The sequence below is a fragment of the Lagenorhynchus albirostris genome, chromosome 17, assembly GCF_949774975.1.
Source record: "Lagenorhynchus albirostris chromosome 17, mLagAlb1.1, whole genome shotgun sequence".
In the NCBI taxonomy this organism is placed as follows: domain Eukaryota; kingdom Metazoa; phylum Chordata; class Mammalia; order Artiodactyla; family Delphinidae; genus Lagenorhynchus; species Lagenorhynchus albirostris.
The window spans coordinates 44937616-44956523 of record NC_083111.1 but is presented as its reverse complement, the minus strand read 5'-3'; the positions used below and the strand labels follow the sequence as shown (position 1 = coordinate 44956523).

Here is an 18908-nt window from a genome sequence, read left to right as displayed (position 1 = left end):
AGACAGTTTATAAAGAGCAGAGGTGTAATTCAAACTCTGACAAGCTTACTCCAGAGCACATGTTCTTATCCATTATGCTATAAGAATATTAAGTGATCATATTTCAAGGATATCCTAGAAAATTTTTTGGTGAGAGAGGAAATTATTAAGCTTTGAAAAATATTTTTCTTCAACACAAATATAACAGAAACTATCTTAAAAAGATACAAAATGAATTCTGGTTCTGGTACTTACTTTACATAACGTACTACAATTTAATCTATAAAATGAGGATAATAACTATGTCTATCTAACAAGCACTGTGGAAAATGATTCTGCATTATTTTGAAAATGCGAATATTTGCATATCCTCCCAACTAACAAACCCACTCCTAAGTACTATATATGCCCTAAAGAAATGCTTACATGTATGCATAATGTTTTCAAGATTCATCCATGTTTTAGCATGTATCAGGACTTCATTCCTTTTTACAGCACTTTTTTAAAGCAATTAAATGATAAAATTTAATACAGCAGTTAACTCTAGGAGGAAGCAAGGGAATGGGACAGGGAAAAATACATTGGAAGGGGCAAACTGTTAATGTTCTAGTTACTTAAAGGGTAAGCGTTCATTATATTGTGTTATAACAAGTGTATGTTACATAAATCCTTTTAAGTACCAAATGTTGAATTAAAAATTAATAAAAGGGGAAACAGTATCTACCTCAGAAGCTAAAGGATTCAAACAAGATAATTAACTAAAAAAACAACAAAAACAAAAAACATAAACAGCACCAGGCACAGCAGTTAACAAGCACTCACTCAATAAATGGAAAATACTCTTTGCTGTTTTTACCACCACCATCATCATGAGCTTTCATGTGGTATCATACTTGACTCTCATAAATACACTGGTAGGTTGGCAGTAATGATAATTCACATTTACAAATGACTTACCCAAGGTTGCACTAGGTTAGTGCTGGAGGGAAGATTTGAACCAAGATCCCCTAACTCCCAATTCAAGACTCTTTCTAATTCATTATAAATAACTTCCCAGAGTAATATTTGCTTTACTTCTATGTAAAAACTATAAATGACATTTCTTCCCCTAAAATTTCAACTCATTTATTCAATCCTGCATCATCCAGTTCTGTTTGTTTTCTGTTTTTCATAACTTTTTATTTTGGCATTTTAACCAAATATTTATTTCCACAGAGGATAAGAAGGAGGCATTGAAAATGTCTCAGAAACAAAATTTGGGCCTTTGCATATGCTCTTATTTATGCCTCACAACAGAGCTTCAAGATCAGGATTATTCTTCATTATTAAAATGTGAAGGCCAAACATTAAAGAACATACAAAAACAAAACTATATTCCAATTCTTCTAGTTCCTATTTGTATGCCCTAACAAGACAAGTTAAGTAACCTTGAGACTCAATTTCACTTTGCTTTCTTGTAACTAGGACTTAAAATAAGTAAATGAATATATGACTAAACGAATGAGAAAGGATATCACTTTATGGAATTGTAATGAGAATCTGAGAAAATGAATTTAAATAATAATAATAGCTCATTTTCTGAGTGCTGACTATGTATAAGACACTTTTATGCTGTAGTATGTATTTGAGGAAACAAAGAAACAGTGAAGTAACTCACCCAAGGTCATACATCTCTATGAAGTTGGGAGAGCCAGGATTCAAACTCAGGTAGTCTAACTTTAGTGCCAGCACCTTTAACAATTAGGTACAATGGCGAGTCACAAATAAAAGGTGTTCACAATAGTCTCCTTACTATATTTTCCAAAAATACCTACTGCTTACCCTATCAGAACATGTATCAACAAGTGTTGTGCCTTATTTAACTATTATGTCTTCTGACAAAACTAGGAAACAGCACTATTTTTTTCAGAGCTCTAATTTCAAGGCTTGACACAGTGCCTACCTTCCATGTAGAACATAATAAATAAAATAATAATAAATATTTGGTAGTTATTAAATTATATTATTACTTAATAGTTCTTTTACTATAAGCAGAAGGAGAATGCAGCACATAATAAAGGAGGCTTTGGGATTATCCAAAAATCCCAAATATGCTCTGTAGTACACAAACCTAAAACATAAATCAGTCAGATACACTGTTTTGCCATTACTGAACTATGCAAAAGCAACATGTCCCCTTTCCTCTTTCACAAACATTCAAAATTTTAAGTAAGTATTATTTAATTTTTATTCCTTCAACCCACAGCATTGTAAAATACTATATATAATATTTGAAGCAAGAAAGTGACCGGTAAGAAAGAATAAAAATTAATATAATTGTATGCTAAATTTTACATATGTGCATTTTTCCAGGCAGAAGGCATAAAGCTTTCATTAGATTTATCTAGGAGCCTGGTGGCCCAAAAAAAGGTTCAGAATGCAAGACAACTGTTTCAACAATAGAAAAAGCTATACTCTTCTTGACGTTTACTCACCAGAAATATCCATGAATGCACGATCCCACAATTCACCTACTGTATAGCATTCTGCAGAAGTGATGTTGACTGAAAGAACAATATCATCTTCAACATATTTTAGTATGAGATTATTTATAACAATATTTACGTTATTTACAACTCGTCTAATCAGACTCTGCACATAACCTATAAAATAGGGGAAAAAAGAAACCAATTAGAAGTTAAATCTATCAATAAATAATTATTCTTAAAATGTTACTAAACTTAATATATGTGAAAGACAGGCATCATTTATCATATTTTGCAAAGATGAAACTAACATTCAGATAAGTAAACAGGCTTGCCAAAGAGACACAGCTAATAAGTAGCAGATCCATCCCAACAAAAACCATTACAAAGAAGTTCTATATAATGAAGTTTCACATGCTAAGAGAAACCGTATAAGCCATACCTTTTAACAACATAATTCTAGATCCCATTCAAAGATTATCCTAATCTACAAGTACTTTGTCTGATTTCTGCCTATTTTATAAACACTTTCCCAAATGAAACAATGTTACTATATACTGATTATACAATACATAAGAGGAAGAAGAGCTTCTTTAAGGTTCTTTTTGCAGCTACTGTCTTGTCTTCCTACTTTAAATACCCATAAAGATATTCAAAAACAAGGTCTGGAGGAAGAAAGATAGAAGAAACAAGACCTTCATAACGGATTCAATGATTTCCACTTACTAATGTATAATACTGAAACACGGAAAGGGGGAGAATATGACTGAGGAAGAAAACACAGAAAGTATTAGAGAAAAAGGGGAAAAAGAACACAATGAAGAAGAGAAAAGTGGGGAAAGAAAGAAAACAGATAAAGCATGATGAGAATTCATAATCTCACAAGTTTCTCACACAATAAATGTGTATATAGATATATTACTGAGGAATATAATTGAAAATATAAGTGAAACTAAACCTAAACAGCATTTAAACAGACAAAGGAGAAAAAGATTAAAAACTTTATTCAAATGCATTTTCCACTATAAAACCTATGTAAAAAATAATAAAAATTTTAGCTATTTCATGAAATAACTATCTGCTTGTATTCTTTAAATCAGAACTTTACTGACAAAATAGAATCAACTTCTGTCAGCAACTGACATTGTTAACATCTACACTGAAGCCTGCTAGAAGAAAGCTTACTTAAATTTATTCCACCACAAATGCTTGCAAAAACCAACTCCTTCATTAATTACCAATGGATACAAACAGAAAAGAAATGTAGAATGATTAAGTTCAAGTTTTTCTCATATTAGCAGCTTTTAGAGTGCCAATTACCATATGCTATAAAATTAACATACAAAATATCAATAAATTTAGGGAACAAATACTTTACGAGAGTAGATGCTAAAATGATGCTTAACAAATTACGCTTCCAAAAGAAATTCTAAGTATCAAAATGTTCAACCTTAAAATGTATATTTCCCCCATGCTATCACTACTCAAGAGAGATGTTAAAAATGAACAGTTTCGGGCTTCCCTGGTATCGCAGTGGTTGAGAGTCCGCCTGCCGATGCAGGGGACACGGGTTCGTGCCCTGGACCGGGAAGATCCCACATGCCACGGAGTGGCTAGGCCGGTGAGCTATGGCCGCTGAGCCTGCGCATCCGGAGCCTGTGCTCCGCAACGGGAGAGACCACAACAGTGAGAGGCCCGCGTACCACAAAAAAAAAAGAAAAAAAAAGGAAGTTTCTGAGAAGTCAAGAAGCATGACTAACATTGGTTTTCCTATTTCTGAAAAACCTGTCATCAATAGAGAATTCATAAAATCCTCTTAAGAGTTTGAGTTTTTATTGTCTCCCCTGCCCCAGAAAAAAAAAAAAAACTCTCAGAGACAGAACCAGAGAAAACATATAATGCAAAGTAACGAAAGAAACATAATACTGTAAATGTACTGTAACTGACAGAAAACCTACTGATGGATTTTTCATCTACTTATTAACATCTTCTCTCAGTTTCTCATCATACAAGCTGAGATGAATAAGCCAAATCACCAAAGTAACAGAAACAAGTATCTAAAAAGAACTACTTCTACAGAAGACTATTTATGTCTTCGTATGAAAACACGCAATGCCAAACAGGAACTAACCAACAGAATAAATGATACACTATCTCCTTAATCCCTCATAATAACTTAGTTCAAAGTTTGCTACAGAAAAATGTCAAAGAGCAGATCTGGGCTTCCCTGGTGGCGCAGTGGTTGAGAGTCCACCTGCCGATGCAGGGGACACGGGTTCGTGCCCCGGTCCAGGAAGATCCCACATGTCACGGAGCGGCTGGGCCCATGAGCCATGGCCGCTGAGCCTGCGCATCCGGAGCCTGTGCTCCACAACTGGAGAGGCCACAACAGTGAGAAGCCCGCGTACCACAAAAAAAAAAAGAGCAGATCTAAGAGCTCTCATCACTCCATATTTAGAGACTCCCTAGGAATATATCTGTTCAAGTGAAATAACAGTAATTCAGGTCTATTCCACAAGCATCTGAAAACACAAGGTCACTCTGGGGATAAGAACCTCTAAGACGTCATATTAGATGGCTCTAAAACAACAGCCTCCTACTAGTCAACCTTTCCAGAAATTCTTATCATTATCCAACTCTCTCCCATCCACAAACCCCATTCCTCCAAACACATACATCTAATGCCCACAGGGCCAAAAAAAACACTATGAATTTTCATTGACTTTGCTCATGATCTTCCCTCTGTGTGGAACACTTTGTCCATTCTCCCATCTTGTTCAGGCCCAGTATGAATGTCCTCTGCCCTATATCCTCTTCTCCAATGTCCCTCACCCTACACATCAACATTAAGGAGACTGTATCACTTTTCTTGGGCTTATGTTACCTCGTAAGCCTATCATTTGTATATGTTTATGTATCATTACCTTCGCTGTTAAACTATGAAATCCTAGAGAGCAAAGATTATATCTTATTTATTTATCTGATATGATTAAATTAAATAGTGTATGGCAAATACTTGGGTTACAAACAGACAGTACTTGCAATCAGTTTATCTTAACATGGTCACTAGGAAGCCAAGTTGCTCAAAAACAGAGATTCCATGGTTGATGACTTGGTTACAGCACCTAAAAACTTCCTCATCAAATTTTTGGTGTAAAATATTTTGGGGGGTTATGCAGCATAATATAGGCAACTTATAGTTAAAGGAAAAGTTAGTTCTCTCTAATGTTCTTGCCTTTTTTGTAAGGTTGAAATTATTCCAAAACAAAACTTATTTAGAAGGTTAAGAATAAGGATTCCTTATTGGTAATGCAGTAGAGAGGTTCTATAATACAAGAATTTTTTTTTTTTAAATCCATCAGCTTTGGTAACTAAAAGATAACTTAGGGCAGTTACTGTAGGAGCTAAGGAAAATAGCTGTGAGTTGAAGATACTTATTACCAGTATTATTATTTGAGACAGTCAGAGAATTTCTAAACAACTAAGGAAGGGTAAAAAAGAGAAATAAGTGTAAGTACTTACAAGAAGAACACAAAATCACCATTACATGAAGATGACTGTTTTTTATACAGAAAATCCAAAAGATATAACTGAAAAATACTGAATATAGATCAGCTAACAAAATATAAAAATTTGCTATTCTTCATAATGAAATGAAAAGAGAATGGTTTAAAAAAATGATAATTCCAGCTAGCAATAAAAGATATGATAGCATTTTCCATCTATAAAAGTTTCAAAGAAATATTTTTTGATAATAAAAAACAGCACTGGACCAAAAGTGTGCTTGTTAGAAGATACTGTTAACAAATTTTTCACAGGGAATAATTTGGTTACACATGCCAAAACCTTAAAATTACTCACAAATTTTGATTTTATAGTTGATAAAAATTTCTCCTAAGGAAATAAACAGAGGTGTGTGCAAAGATTTATCTACCAGTATGTTTGCTAAAGCATTTTACAAAACAGAAAATGAAAAATAACCTAAATAACAAACAAAAAGGGACTGATTAAACAAACTATGGAACAGTTACACAATGTAATACATGCCAATGATTAAAATAACATTATGAAAAAATTAATGTCCTTAAAACATGTTCCTAACATTAAAAAACACAAATTACAAAAAAAAATCTATATGTGTATGTGCGCGCGCGCGCGCACGCACGCACGCACGCACACACACACACAGAAACAAAAGTCTCTAAAAGGTTGTACATCAAAATGTTAACAGGTTCCAGGTTCTGGGTAAGATAAAGTAAGCACATTCCACTCCTCACTAAAGGTAGCCAGAAAACCTGGAAAGAAAGTATGGAGCAGCTATTTCAGGACACTGAAAAGTAAACAGTAAGCACGAGAGAGGAAATAGAAGAATGAAAATCAGAGCTTACAAAGACAAAACAAATAATAAAATGGTAGAAGTAAATTCAAACATATCGGTAATTATTCTAATTTAATTGTATTGTGGCCAGAGAGGATGGTCTTTATGATAATGATTCTTTGAAATTTGTCAAGAATTCCTTTTTGACCAAGTCTTTTTCAATGTCTATACATATCCAATGTGTGCATCAAAAGAATGTACACTGTCTTATCTGCTGGGTGCAGAATTTTACATGTATCTATAAAATAATCTTGTTAATTGTGCTATTCAAAGACCCAGTTTGGGTATTTTTTTTTTGTCTGCTTGATCTATCACATTTCGAACATAGGTTGTTAGGTACATACAAAGCCATCATATATTTTTTGGAGAACAGTACCTTTTACTATAATTCAGCATCTATTATATATGTCCATCAATACTTTTGCCTTAAGTTTTATTTTGCCTGATCTTTATGTTATTTTTGGATAGTGCTTGTCTACTATACGATTTTCCATCCTTTCATTTTCAATTTTTCTTACCTCTCCATTTTACCTCTGTGTTTTAGAAGCCACAAATACCTGGACATAACCACTCCTTTCTTTTAGTATCCCAAAAATATTAATTGTGCTTCCTTAGAGCTCCTCTTTGCTTTGGTTTTGCACTGTAGTTAGTAGTTTACAAAATCTCCTATACTAAGCCATTAATTCTCTAAGGGCAAAAATAGCCTTCAACTAGCTGCTCCAGCATACAGCAATAAAGATTTGGGGAACTGAACAGCCTGCCTCCACTAAGCAATGTTTTGAAACTCAATCTAATTAGAATGAAATAAAAGCTCTCCAGTTATCACTTTCTCTGTTATAAACAAAATATACACGTTAGATATATTGAAGGTTATTGACAAAAGCATAACATACTTTTAAAATGATCAATATATTAATGAGAAAGAACACCTGTATGGCAAAAATGGCTAGCTAGCTATCCATCAATATTTTGTGCTTCCCCTTCCAGAATGTAGAATTGTTTCTGAGATATGACTTCTAAGATATACATAACGTCCATGAAGACAGTTTTCCTCAATGAAATTTGAGAAGGATATATACCACTTCCAACCTGGGGGTAGTAAGAAGTCGATAGGTCTTCTCCAGATTCTCCTCTTAAAAAGGCTGAAAGCAGGTCTGCAGGCCTACTAGAGAATGGACTTGAGGATACGGGGAGGGGGAAGGGTAAGCTGGGACAAAGTGAGAGAGTGGCATGGACATGTATACACTACCAAACGTAAAATAGCTAGCTAGTGGGAAGCAGCCGCACAGCACACGGAGATCAGCTCAGTGCTTTGTGACCACCTAGAGGGGTGGGATAGGGAGGGTGGGAGGGAGGGATATGCAAGAGGGACTAGATATGGGGACATATGTATATGTATAACTGATTCACTTTGTTATAAAGCAGAAACTGACGCACCATCGTAAAGCAGTTATACTCTAATAAAGATGTTTAAAAAAAAGGCTGAAAGCAGTATAATTCAAAGCCTGGGTAGGGCAGAGCAGAGCCTCAAGATAAAAGGAAACTGGGCTTCTGACAGAACACTGCCTTGACTGGTACATAAAAAAAACAAACACTTTTGTCGTGCTAATCCCCTTAAATTTAGAAGTTAAGGTGTCCACCACTTAATATTAACTTAACTTACACATCTGGTCATTGTTTTTCGGTTTTTTTTTTTAAGTTTTTCCTGAAAATGTTAATGGAGAATGTTAAAAACAGTAAAAGCATAAAAATAGAAGAGGTAAAATAAGCTCTGAATTTCTTTTTCATTTACTACAAGGTTCTCTCTATTCTTAGATGTTCCAGAAAGGAACAGTGATTAGATAGCTGAAATTGCTGAGCTTCCCCACAGGCAAGTAGACAAGAAATGATTGTGCTATCTTCTATAAAAATACATTGCCATTTTTGGCTCAGGCTCTCGAACAGCTGATATATCACAAATATTCTTAAATTATCTGATACCCTCTCCAACTATTATTAAACTCCCTTCAAGAGATTTTTTTCAGAAAACCAAGCCCTAACAGCCTAAGGTGGCAAGCATTAAGCAAACACACACACACACCCCCCTTCCATTTCATATTCAATATTTTCTGCAGAAAACAAAATCTTGAGTAAATGACTAATAATTTAATAATATATACCTCATGTATACCACAGGTATTGTAAAGTATAATAAAGTATTCCTCATCTACACCAAAATATCTAAGTTTCCAATTTCTCATCCACAAAACGTAAGCTAGATCAGAGGCTTAGCTGGGGCCTATAGACAGACTTCAGTGAGTATGTGAATACCCCAAAGTCACATGCAAATTTTAAATGTGCCTATGTGGGTCTATAACTTTTTCAACAGATTTTCAAGCGTCCATGTCCCAAAAAAGATAGACTCCTAGACCAGAAAAATCAGAAGTAGCTTTATTCTACATTTCAATGACTCTATGATTCTGACTATTGATCTCTGAAAACCTATGTGATTTTATGCAGTTCAGTTTTTATGCAATGCAGTAAATACATAAATGGCTATTATGAACCAGACATTGTATCAGATCGGAGCTGGCCAAATGAGGCTGTGCCATCTGTTGTTATAAATAAAGTTTTATTGGAACATAGTCACAAACATTAGTTTATTTACGGTTTATGGCTGATTTCACAGTACATCAAAAAAGTGGAAGAGCTGTAAGAGAAAATATATGGCTTGCAAAGCCTATAATATTTAATAACTGGCCCTTTACAGAAAATATTTCCTAACCTCCATGCTAGATGATGAAGATCAAAGATGTCTAGGTCACAACTTCAGACCCAGTGGGCAACATAATTTTTAATTTATCTATACCCTAAATATTTCCATTGCACCCTATGTGTGTGTACATAAATATACTCGGTTGGCCAAAATCTGACTGGTTTTTTCCATAATATGACTCTAGTAGTGCTTAGTTGCCTTTAACTTCATTTGAAACAATTTTTTTAAGACTGTATTGTGACAGCTGTCATATCAGCGTGCATTTAAAAAAAATAATCAAAATTGGTGAATTTTTGTGTAGCCATTTTAATACTGAAGACGGAAGGAAAAGAGCAACATTTTCGGCATATTATGCTGTTATTTCAAGAAAGGTAAAAACGCAACTGAAACGCAAAAAAAGATTTGTGCAGTGTATGGAGAAGGTGCTGTGACTGATTGCACGTGTCAAAAGTGGTTTGCGAAGTTTTGTGCTGGAGATTTCTCGCTGGACCATGCTCCACGGTCGGATAGACGAGTTGAAGTTGATAATGATCAAATCGAGACATTAATTGAGAATGATCAATGTTGTACCACGTGGGAGATAGCCAACATACTCAAAATACCCAAGTCAACCATGTAAAATCATTTGCACCAGCTTGGTTATGTAAATTGCTCTGATATTTGGGTTCCACGTAAGTTAACCAAAAAAAACCCTTTATTTTTCTTTTTTAAATTGTAGAACTTTATTTTTTTATACAACAGGTTCTTATTAGTCATCCATTTTATACACATCAGTGTATACATGTCAATCCCAACTGCCGAATTCATCACACCACCACCGCCACACCCCTGCAGCTTTCCCCCCTTGGTGTCCATACATGTGTTCTCTACATCTGTGTCTCAACTTCTGCCCTGCAAACCAGTTCATCTGTACCATTTTTCTAGGTTCCACATATATGCGTTGATATACGATATTTGTTTTTCTCTTTCTGACTTACTTCACTCTGTATGACAGTCTCTAGATCCATCCACATCTCAACAAATGACCCAATTTCGTTGCTTTTTATGGCTGAGTAATATTCCATTGTAGATATGTACCACATCTTCTTTATCCATTTATCTGTCGATGGGCATTTACGTTGTTTCCATGACTTGGCTATTGTAAATAGTGCTGCAATGAACACTGGGGTGCATGTCTTTTTGAATTACGGTTTTCTCTAGGTATATGCCCAGTACTGGGATTGCTGGATCATATGGGAATTCTATTTTGAGTTTTTTAAGGAACCTCCACACTGTTCTCCATAGTGGCTGTATCAATTTACATTCCCACCGACACTGTAAAGAGGGTTCCCTTTTCTCCACACCCTCTCCAACACTTGCTGTTTGTAGGTTTTCTGATGATGCCCATTCTAAATGGTGTGAGATGATACCTCATTGTAGTTTTGATTTGCATTTCTCTAATAATTAGTGATGTTGAGCAGCTTTTCATGTGCTTCTTGGACATCTGTATGTCTTCTTTGGAGAAATGTCTACTAAGGTCTTCTGCCCATTTTTGGATTTGGTTGTTTGTTTTTTCAGTATTGAGCTGCATGAGCTGTTTATATATTTTGGAGATTAATCCTTCGTCCGTTGATTTGTTTGCAAATATTTTCTCCCATTCTGAGGGTTGTCTTCTTGTCTTCTTTATGGTTTCCTTTGCTGTGCAAAAGCTTTGAAGGTTCATTAGGTCCCACTGTTTATTTTTGTTTTCATTTTCATTACCCCAGGAGATGGATCAAAAAACATCTTCCTGTGATTTACGTCAAAGACTGTTCTTCCTATGTTTTCTTCTAAGAGTTTTATACTGTCCGGACTTACATTTAGGTCTCTAATTCATTTTGAGTTTATATTTGTGTATGGTGTTACGGAGTGTTCTAATTTCATTCTTTTACATGTAGCTGTCCAGTTTTCCCAGCACCACTTATTGAAGAGACTGTCTTTTCTTCATTGTATATCCTTGCCTCCTTTGTCATAGATTAGTTGACCATAGGTGTGTGGGTTTATCTCTGGGCTTTCTATCTTGTTCCATAGATCTATGTTTCTGTTTTTGTGCCAGTACGATATTGCCTTGTTAACTGTAGCTTTGTAGTACAGTCTTAAGTCAGGGCGTCTGATTACTCCAGCTCTGTTTTTTTCCCTCAAGACTGCTTTGGTTATTCAGGGTCTTTTTTGTCTCCACACAAATTTTAAGATTTTTAGTTCTAGTTCCGTAAAAAATGCCATTGGCAATTTGATACTGATTACATTGAATCTGCAGATTGCTTTGGATAGTATGGTCATTTTCACAATATTGATTCTTCCAATCCAAGAACATGGTATATCTCTCCATCTGTTGGTATCATCTTTAATTTCTTTCATCAGTGTCTTATAGTTTTCTGCATACAGGTCTCTTGTCTCCCTAGGTAGGTGTACTCCTAGGTATTTTATTCTTTTTGTTGCCATGGTAAATGGGAGTGTTTCCTTAATTTCTCTTTCAGATTTTTCATCATTAATGTATAGGAATGCAAGTGATTTCTGTGAATTAATTTTGTATCCTGCTACTTTACCAAATTCATTGATTAGCTCTAGGAGTCTTCTGGTGGCATCTTTAGGATTCTCTCTGTTTAGTATCATGTCATCTGCAAACAGTGACAGGTTTACTTCTCCTTTTCCAATTTGTATTCCTTTTATTTCTTTTTCTTCTCTGATTGCCGTGGCTAGGACTTCCAAAACTATGTTGAATAATAGTGGTGGGAGTGGACATCCTTGTCTCGTTCCTGATCTTAGAGGAAATGCTTTCAGTTTTTCACCATTGAGAATGATGTTTGTTATGAGTTTGTCATATATTGCCTTTATTAGATCGAGGTAGGTTCCCTCTATGCTCACTTTCTGGAGAGTTTTTATCATAAATGGGTGTTGCTATTGTTTTCTTTGTTTCTATTTCATTTATTTCTGCTCCGATCTTTATGATTTCTTTCCTTCTGCTAACTTTGGGTTTTGTATATTCTTCTTTCTCAAGTTCCTTTCGGTGTAAGGTTAGATTTTTTTGTTTGTTTTTTGTTGTTTTTTTTTTGCGATACACAGGCCTCTCACCATTGTGGCCTCTCCCGTTGCGGAGCACAGGCTGCAGACTTGCAGGCTCAGCAGTCATGGCTCACAGGCCCAGCCGCTCCGAGGCATGTGGGATCCTCCCGGACCAGGGCACAAACCCATGTCCCCTGCATCGGCAGGCGGACACTCAACCACTGTGCCACCAGGGAAGCACTGGTTAGATTGTTTATTTGAGATTTTTCTTGTTTCTTGAGGTAGGCTTGTATAGCTATAAACTTCCCTCTTAGAACTGCTCTTTTTGCATCCCATAGGTTTGGATCATCGTGTTTTCATTGTCATTTGTCTCTAGGTATTTTTTGATTTCCTCTTTGATTTCTTCAGTGAACTCTTGGCTATTTAGTAACGTACTGTTTAGCCTCCATGTGTTTGTGTTTTTTACGTTTATTTCCCTGTAATTCATTTCTAGTCTCATAGCATTGCGGTCAGAAAAGATGCTTGATATGATTTCAATTTTCTTAAATTTACTGAGGCTTGATTTGTGACCCAAGCCGTGATCTATCCTGGAGAATGTTCCGTGCGCACTTGAGAAGAAAGTGTAATCTGCTATTTTTGGATGGCATGTCCTATAAATATCAATTAAATCTATCTGGTCTACTGTGTCATTTAAAGCTTCTGTTTCCTTATTAATTTTCTGTTTGGATGATCTGTCCATTGGTGTGAGTGAGGTGTTGAACTCCCCCACTATTATTGCATTACTGTCCATTTCCTGTTTTATAGCTGTTAGCACTGGCCTTATGTAATAAGGTGCTCCTACGTTGGGTGCATATATATTTATAATTGTTATATCTTCTTCTCGGATTGGTCCCTTGATCATTATGTATTGTCCTTCCTTGTCTCTTGTACCATTCTTTATTTTAAAGTCTATTTTATCTGATATGAGTATTACTACTCCAGCTTTCTTTTGATTTCCATTTGCATGGAATATCTTTTTCCATCCCCTCACTTTCAGTTTGTATGTGTCCCTAGGTCTGAAGTGGGTTTCTTGTAGACAGCCTATATATGTGTCTCATTTTTGTATCCATTCAGCAAGCCTATGTCTTTTGGTTGGAGCATTTAATCTATTCATGTTTAAGGTAATTATCAATATGTATGTTCCTTTTACCACTTTCTTAATGTTGGAGGGTTTGTTTTTGTACGTCCTTTTCTTTTCTTGTGTTTCCCACTTAGAGAAGGTCCTTTAGCATTTGTTGTAGAGCTGGTTTGGTGGTGCTGAATTCTCTTAGCTTTTGCTTGTCTGTGAAGCTTTTGATTTCTCCATTGAATCTGAATGAGATCCTTGCTGGGTAGAGTAATCTTGGTTGTAGGTTCTTCCCTTTCATCACTTTAAGTATATCATGCTACTCCCTTCTGGCTTGTAGAGTTTCTGCTGAGAAATCAGCTGTTAACCTTATGGGAGTTCCCTTGTATGTTATTTGTCGATTTTCCCTTGCTGCTTTCAGTAATTTTTCTTTGTCTTTAATTTTTGCCAATTTGATTACTATGTGTCTCAGCGTGTTTCTCCTTTGGTTTATCCTGTATGGGACTCTCTGTGCTTCCTGGACTTGGACGGCTATTTCCTTTCCCACGTTAGAGAATTTTTCAACTATATTCTCTTCAAATATTCTCTCTGGTCCTTTCTCTCTGTCTTCTCCTTCTGGGACCCCTATAATGCGAATGTTGTTGTGTTTAACGTTGTTCCAGAGGTCTCTTCGGCTGTCTTCATTTCTTTTCATTCTTTTTTCTTTATTCTGTTCCGTGGCAGTGAACTCCACCATTCTGTCTTCCAGGTCACTTATCCGTTCTTCTGCCTCAGTTATTCTGCTGTTGGTTCCTTCTAGTGTATTTTTCATTTCAGTTATTATATTATTCATCTGTTTGTTTGTTCTTTAATTCTTCTAGATCTTTGTTAAACATTTCTTACATCTTCTCGATCTTTGCCTCCATCCTTTTTCCGAGGTCCTGGATCATCTTCACTATCATTAATCTGAATTCTTTTTCTGGAAGGTTGCCTTTCTCCACTTCATTTAGTTGTTTTTCTTGGGTTGTATCTTGTTCCTTCATCTGGTACATAGCCCTCTGCCTTTTCATCTTGTCTGTCTTTCTGTGATTGTGGTTTTTTGTTCCACAGGCTGCAGGACTGTAGTTCTTCTTGCTTCTGCTCTCTGCCCTCTGGTGGATGAGGCTCTCTAAGAGGCTTGTGCAAGCTTCCTGATGGTGGGTAGAGCTGGCTGTTGCTCTGGTGGGCAGAGCTCAGTAAAACTTTAACCTGCTTGTCTGCTGATGGGTGGGGTTGGGTTCCCTCCCTGTTGGTTGTTTGGCCTGAGGTGACCCAATACTGGAGCCTATCCGGGCTCTTTGGTAGGGCTAATGGCAGACTCTGGGAGGGCTCACACCAAGGAGTACTTCCCAGAACTTCTGCTGCCAGTGTCCTTGTCCTCACGGTGAGACACAGCCATGCCCTGCCTCCACAGGAGACCCTCCAACACTAGCAGGTAGGTCTGTTTCAGTCTCCCCTGGGGTCACTGCTCCTTCCCCTGGGTCCTGATGCACACACTACTTTGTGTGTGACCTCCAAGAGTGGAGTCTCTGTTTCCCCCAGTCCTGTCAAAGTCCTGCAATCAAATCCCACTAGACTTCAAAGTCTGATTCTCTAGGAATTCCTCCTCCCGTTGCCAGACCCCCAGGTTGGGAATCCTGACATGGGGCTCAGAGCCTTCATTCCAGTCGGTGGACTTCTGTGGTATAATTGTTCTCCAGTCTGTGAGTCAACCACCCAGCAGTTATGGGCTTTGATTTTACTGTGATTGCGCCCCTCCTACCATCTCACTGTGGCTTCTCCTTTGTCCTTGGATGTGGGGTATCTTTTTTGGTGAGTTCCAGTGTCCTCCTATCGATGATTGTCCAGCAGCTAGTTGCGATTCTCGTGTTCTCACAAGAGGGAGTGAGAGCATGAAAAAAACCTTCTTGACCATATTTCCACATGTGTTTCTCTACTGAAACGTAACGAAAACGTTCCGTTTTTAAAACCAATTGTCATGAGCTATGAAAAGTGAATACTGTACAGTAATGTGGAATGGAAGAAATCATGGGGCAAGAAAAATGAACCACCACCAACCACACCAAAGGCCAGTCTTCATCCAAAGAAGGTGATGTTGTGTATATGGTGGGATTGGAAGCTCCTCTATTATGAGCTCCTTCCGGAAAACCAAACAGTTAATTCCAACAAGTACTGGTCCCAATTAAAGCAACTGAAAGCAGCACTCGACAAAAAGCATCCGGAATTAGTCAACAGAAAACACATAATCTTCCATTAGGATAACGCAAGACCATGTGTTTCTTTGATGACCAGACTAAAACTGTTACAGCTTGGCTGGGAAGTTCTGATTCATCCGCCATATTCACCAGACATTGCACCTTCGGATTTCCATTCATTTCGGGCTTTATAAAATTCTTATTTTATATATATATATATATATATATATATATATATATATATATATATTTATATCTTATTTTATCTCTTAATGGAAAAAATTGCAATTCCCTAGAAGACTGTTCTTTGCTTAAAAAGATGAAAAGTTTTGGAAAGATGGAATTATGAAGTGGCCTGGAAAATGGCAGAACGTAGTGGAACAAAACTGTGAATACGTTGGTCAATAAAGTACTTGGTGAAAATGAAAAATGTGTCTTTTATTTTTGCTTTAAAACCGAAGGAACTTTTTGGCCACCCCAATACATGTATTCTGAGTAAAAGGGTAAGGAGAAAAAAAGGGAAGAGACAATTACATGACAAAATCAAGAAAGAGGAAGCTATGCACTAGAACACAAAATTTATCTGAGCTTCCTAGAAAATAAGTAGAAAAAAACTTTAATGAAAAAATATTTAACAAGAAAAAACATACCCGTTAATTAAGAGGTCCTGAATAAATTAAAGCACAATACCCTTAAAGCCATTTTAGAGAAAATGCAGAAGCAGCCCACAGAAGGCTGGCTTCTTACAATGACCTTCAACAAAACCAAAGGTTGTACACTTCAGAGAGCACAGGACTAAATAATCCAGGTATGTAGCTGTATGTAGAAGTAATCTCACTTCTAAGCTAGATAAAGTACAGAGAATACTGAGGAAAGCATGAATGAAGAAAGAAATAAATGAAACATCCTTAAACTTTCTCTCTAAATAGGAATTGTCAACATATCTTACTGAGTATCCTAAGCCCACAATTCAAAACTATTAAAAGTAATTGAAGGTTCTGGCCTATATATCATTAACTGAAAGAAAATGTGTATGGCTCAAATCAGTCAGATTCAAACTCTTTTGACCTCTCTCCCAGTAAGAAATATTACATCATAACCAAGCAAAGCACACATATACGCATAAGTTTCTTGCAATATGATTAACCTTTACTACATTCCCCACACCATGTGGTTTTCTATTCTATGCTACGTATTTTTTAAATGCTTGCCATGACCCACTAAATTGCTTTCACAATGCACTCACTGGTCAGGATGCATAATCTGAAAAAGACTGTTCCAGGTAACAAGACCAGAAATTGCAAAAAAAATACGAGATATTGACTTGTGTTTCTTTCCTATTAGAGGGGTGCCCATCCTTCAAGATATAAAACAAACAACTATTCTCAACACCAAAACTTTTCTCAAAAAGCATCTCTGAATCTACGTAAATGTTTGAACTCCAAAATTATAACCACAGATGCTGGAAGAAGTAACTTTGCCCTAGAAAATTTTGAGAACAGGAATTCATCTCTACCATGAAAGAACCTTAATATAGGTTCTTTCCAGGTAAGATAACATTGCCAGAAATGAGTCCTCAAATAACCATATGAGTTAATCTTGAAATAAAAGGATTTACCATTATCCAACTGGACTGTCAAATTATCTTTTTTTTTCCTTTGGCAATATTAAGTTTAGCTGCTCTGCCTTCCAGTAATTGTCCAACAAGTTCAGTTACTTCCTAAAGCAACTCCTTTAACTGTGATATTTGTCACAGCATAAAAGAGGATATGAGTCCTGTCAGGTAAGGCAGAAAAGCACCTGTTAATCCAAAAGCTACCTCAAGTAGTTTAGTAGAACACAGCTCTGTTTTATGCCACTAAATATAGGATGTTTTATGTTACGTTTATTTTTATGTTTTATGCTCCTAAAAATAGGTCAGTTCTCCCAATCCTGAATATCAGTATAAATTCCAATACAGTCTCTAAAGAATCATTAAAAGTCTGGGACCTGTTTTGAGGACATGCAAGTTAGCCCACAGAAGATTTTTAATCTGTGAAATCAACAACTGACAAAAGCTTTAAATTTTTCTTAAACAAGTTCTTAAAAGAAAAAAAAATGTAATAAGACTCAACAGTTAAACCTAAAACTGCTTATTCTTTGCCAGGATATTGATGGAGAGAGTTGTATACAATGAGCTGGCTTAGGAAGTTTTAAGGGGATATGTAGTCAGAAATTTGGAGGGGTAAAGGGGTTGCCCATTTTATAAATAAGAATAAGCTATAGTTTAATTTACAGTTTAATTAGATTCACCAGGGACTTCTCCCAAGGAGTTAATAATTACGAAAAGAATTTAGAAAGCTCTTTAACCATCATAACTACTCTAAGTAGAATTAGAAACATTCAGAAGTAAAATAACTTCTTCTGGCACCTTCTCCAGCCGTAGCAATTAATCTATTTATTCTAAGGCCAGAGAGAATACTGAGATCTGTTAGGTAAAGTTCCTAAGAACACAAAGCATCAGCATTAACATCACTATAACACCAGTTAAATATGTTCAATTCAAATGTAATTTAGAAACTATATTTGAGGGAGGGCGGCTATGAAATGATGTACCTAATGGCAACCTCTTCCAAGTAAAGTAGATGGTGCCAGAAGACTGTCAAAAATTAATAGCTTTGAAATTGGGTTGAACTTAGGTTGAAACCAGCTTACAAAGCTTTGGGGCAGAAAACAAGTGTATACCAATGTCAGCTATACCTCAAAAAAAAGAAGTAATTGATAAATGAAAGAGAAGGACAGATAACTACTAACTGTAAAAAGGCATCAATGCACTTTGGCCACAGAGCTGACATGTAACAATCATTGTTTTTTTTTCCTTCATTAAACATTTATCAAGGAACTGTTATTTGTAAGCCACTACTCCTCCAGATAAATAAAAATTTCAGTTTCCTTTGTTTATCAAGAAGCAAGAGGAACAAAGAGACTATAAGTAGGAGTCAGAGGCAAGTCT

The 18908-nt window shown here is 36.1% G+C and overlaps 1 protein-coding gene across 12 annotated transcripts in view; it reads right to left on the bottom strand.

Annotated features, from left to right (window-relative positions):
* The window catches only part of VPS13B (vacuolar protein sorting 13 homolog B), a 793535-nt gene that overhangs the window by 733523 nt on the left and 41104 nt on the right, over window positions 1-18908 (bottom strand). For all 12 annotated transcript variants that reach the window (XM_060128467.1, XM_060128455.1, XM_060128456.1 and 9 more), the window contains exon 5: window positions 2454-2621. In XM_060128467.1, coding sequence (XP_059984450.1) covers window positions 2454-2621 — 168 coding nt within the window. The remainder of the gene's footprint in view (window positions 1-2453; window positions 2622-18908) is intronic.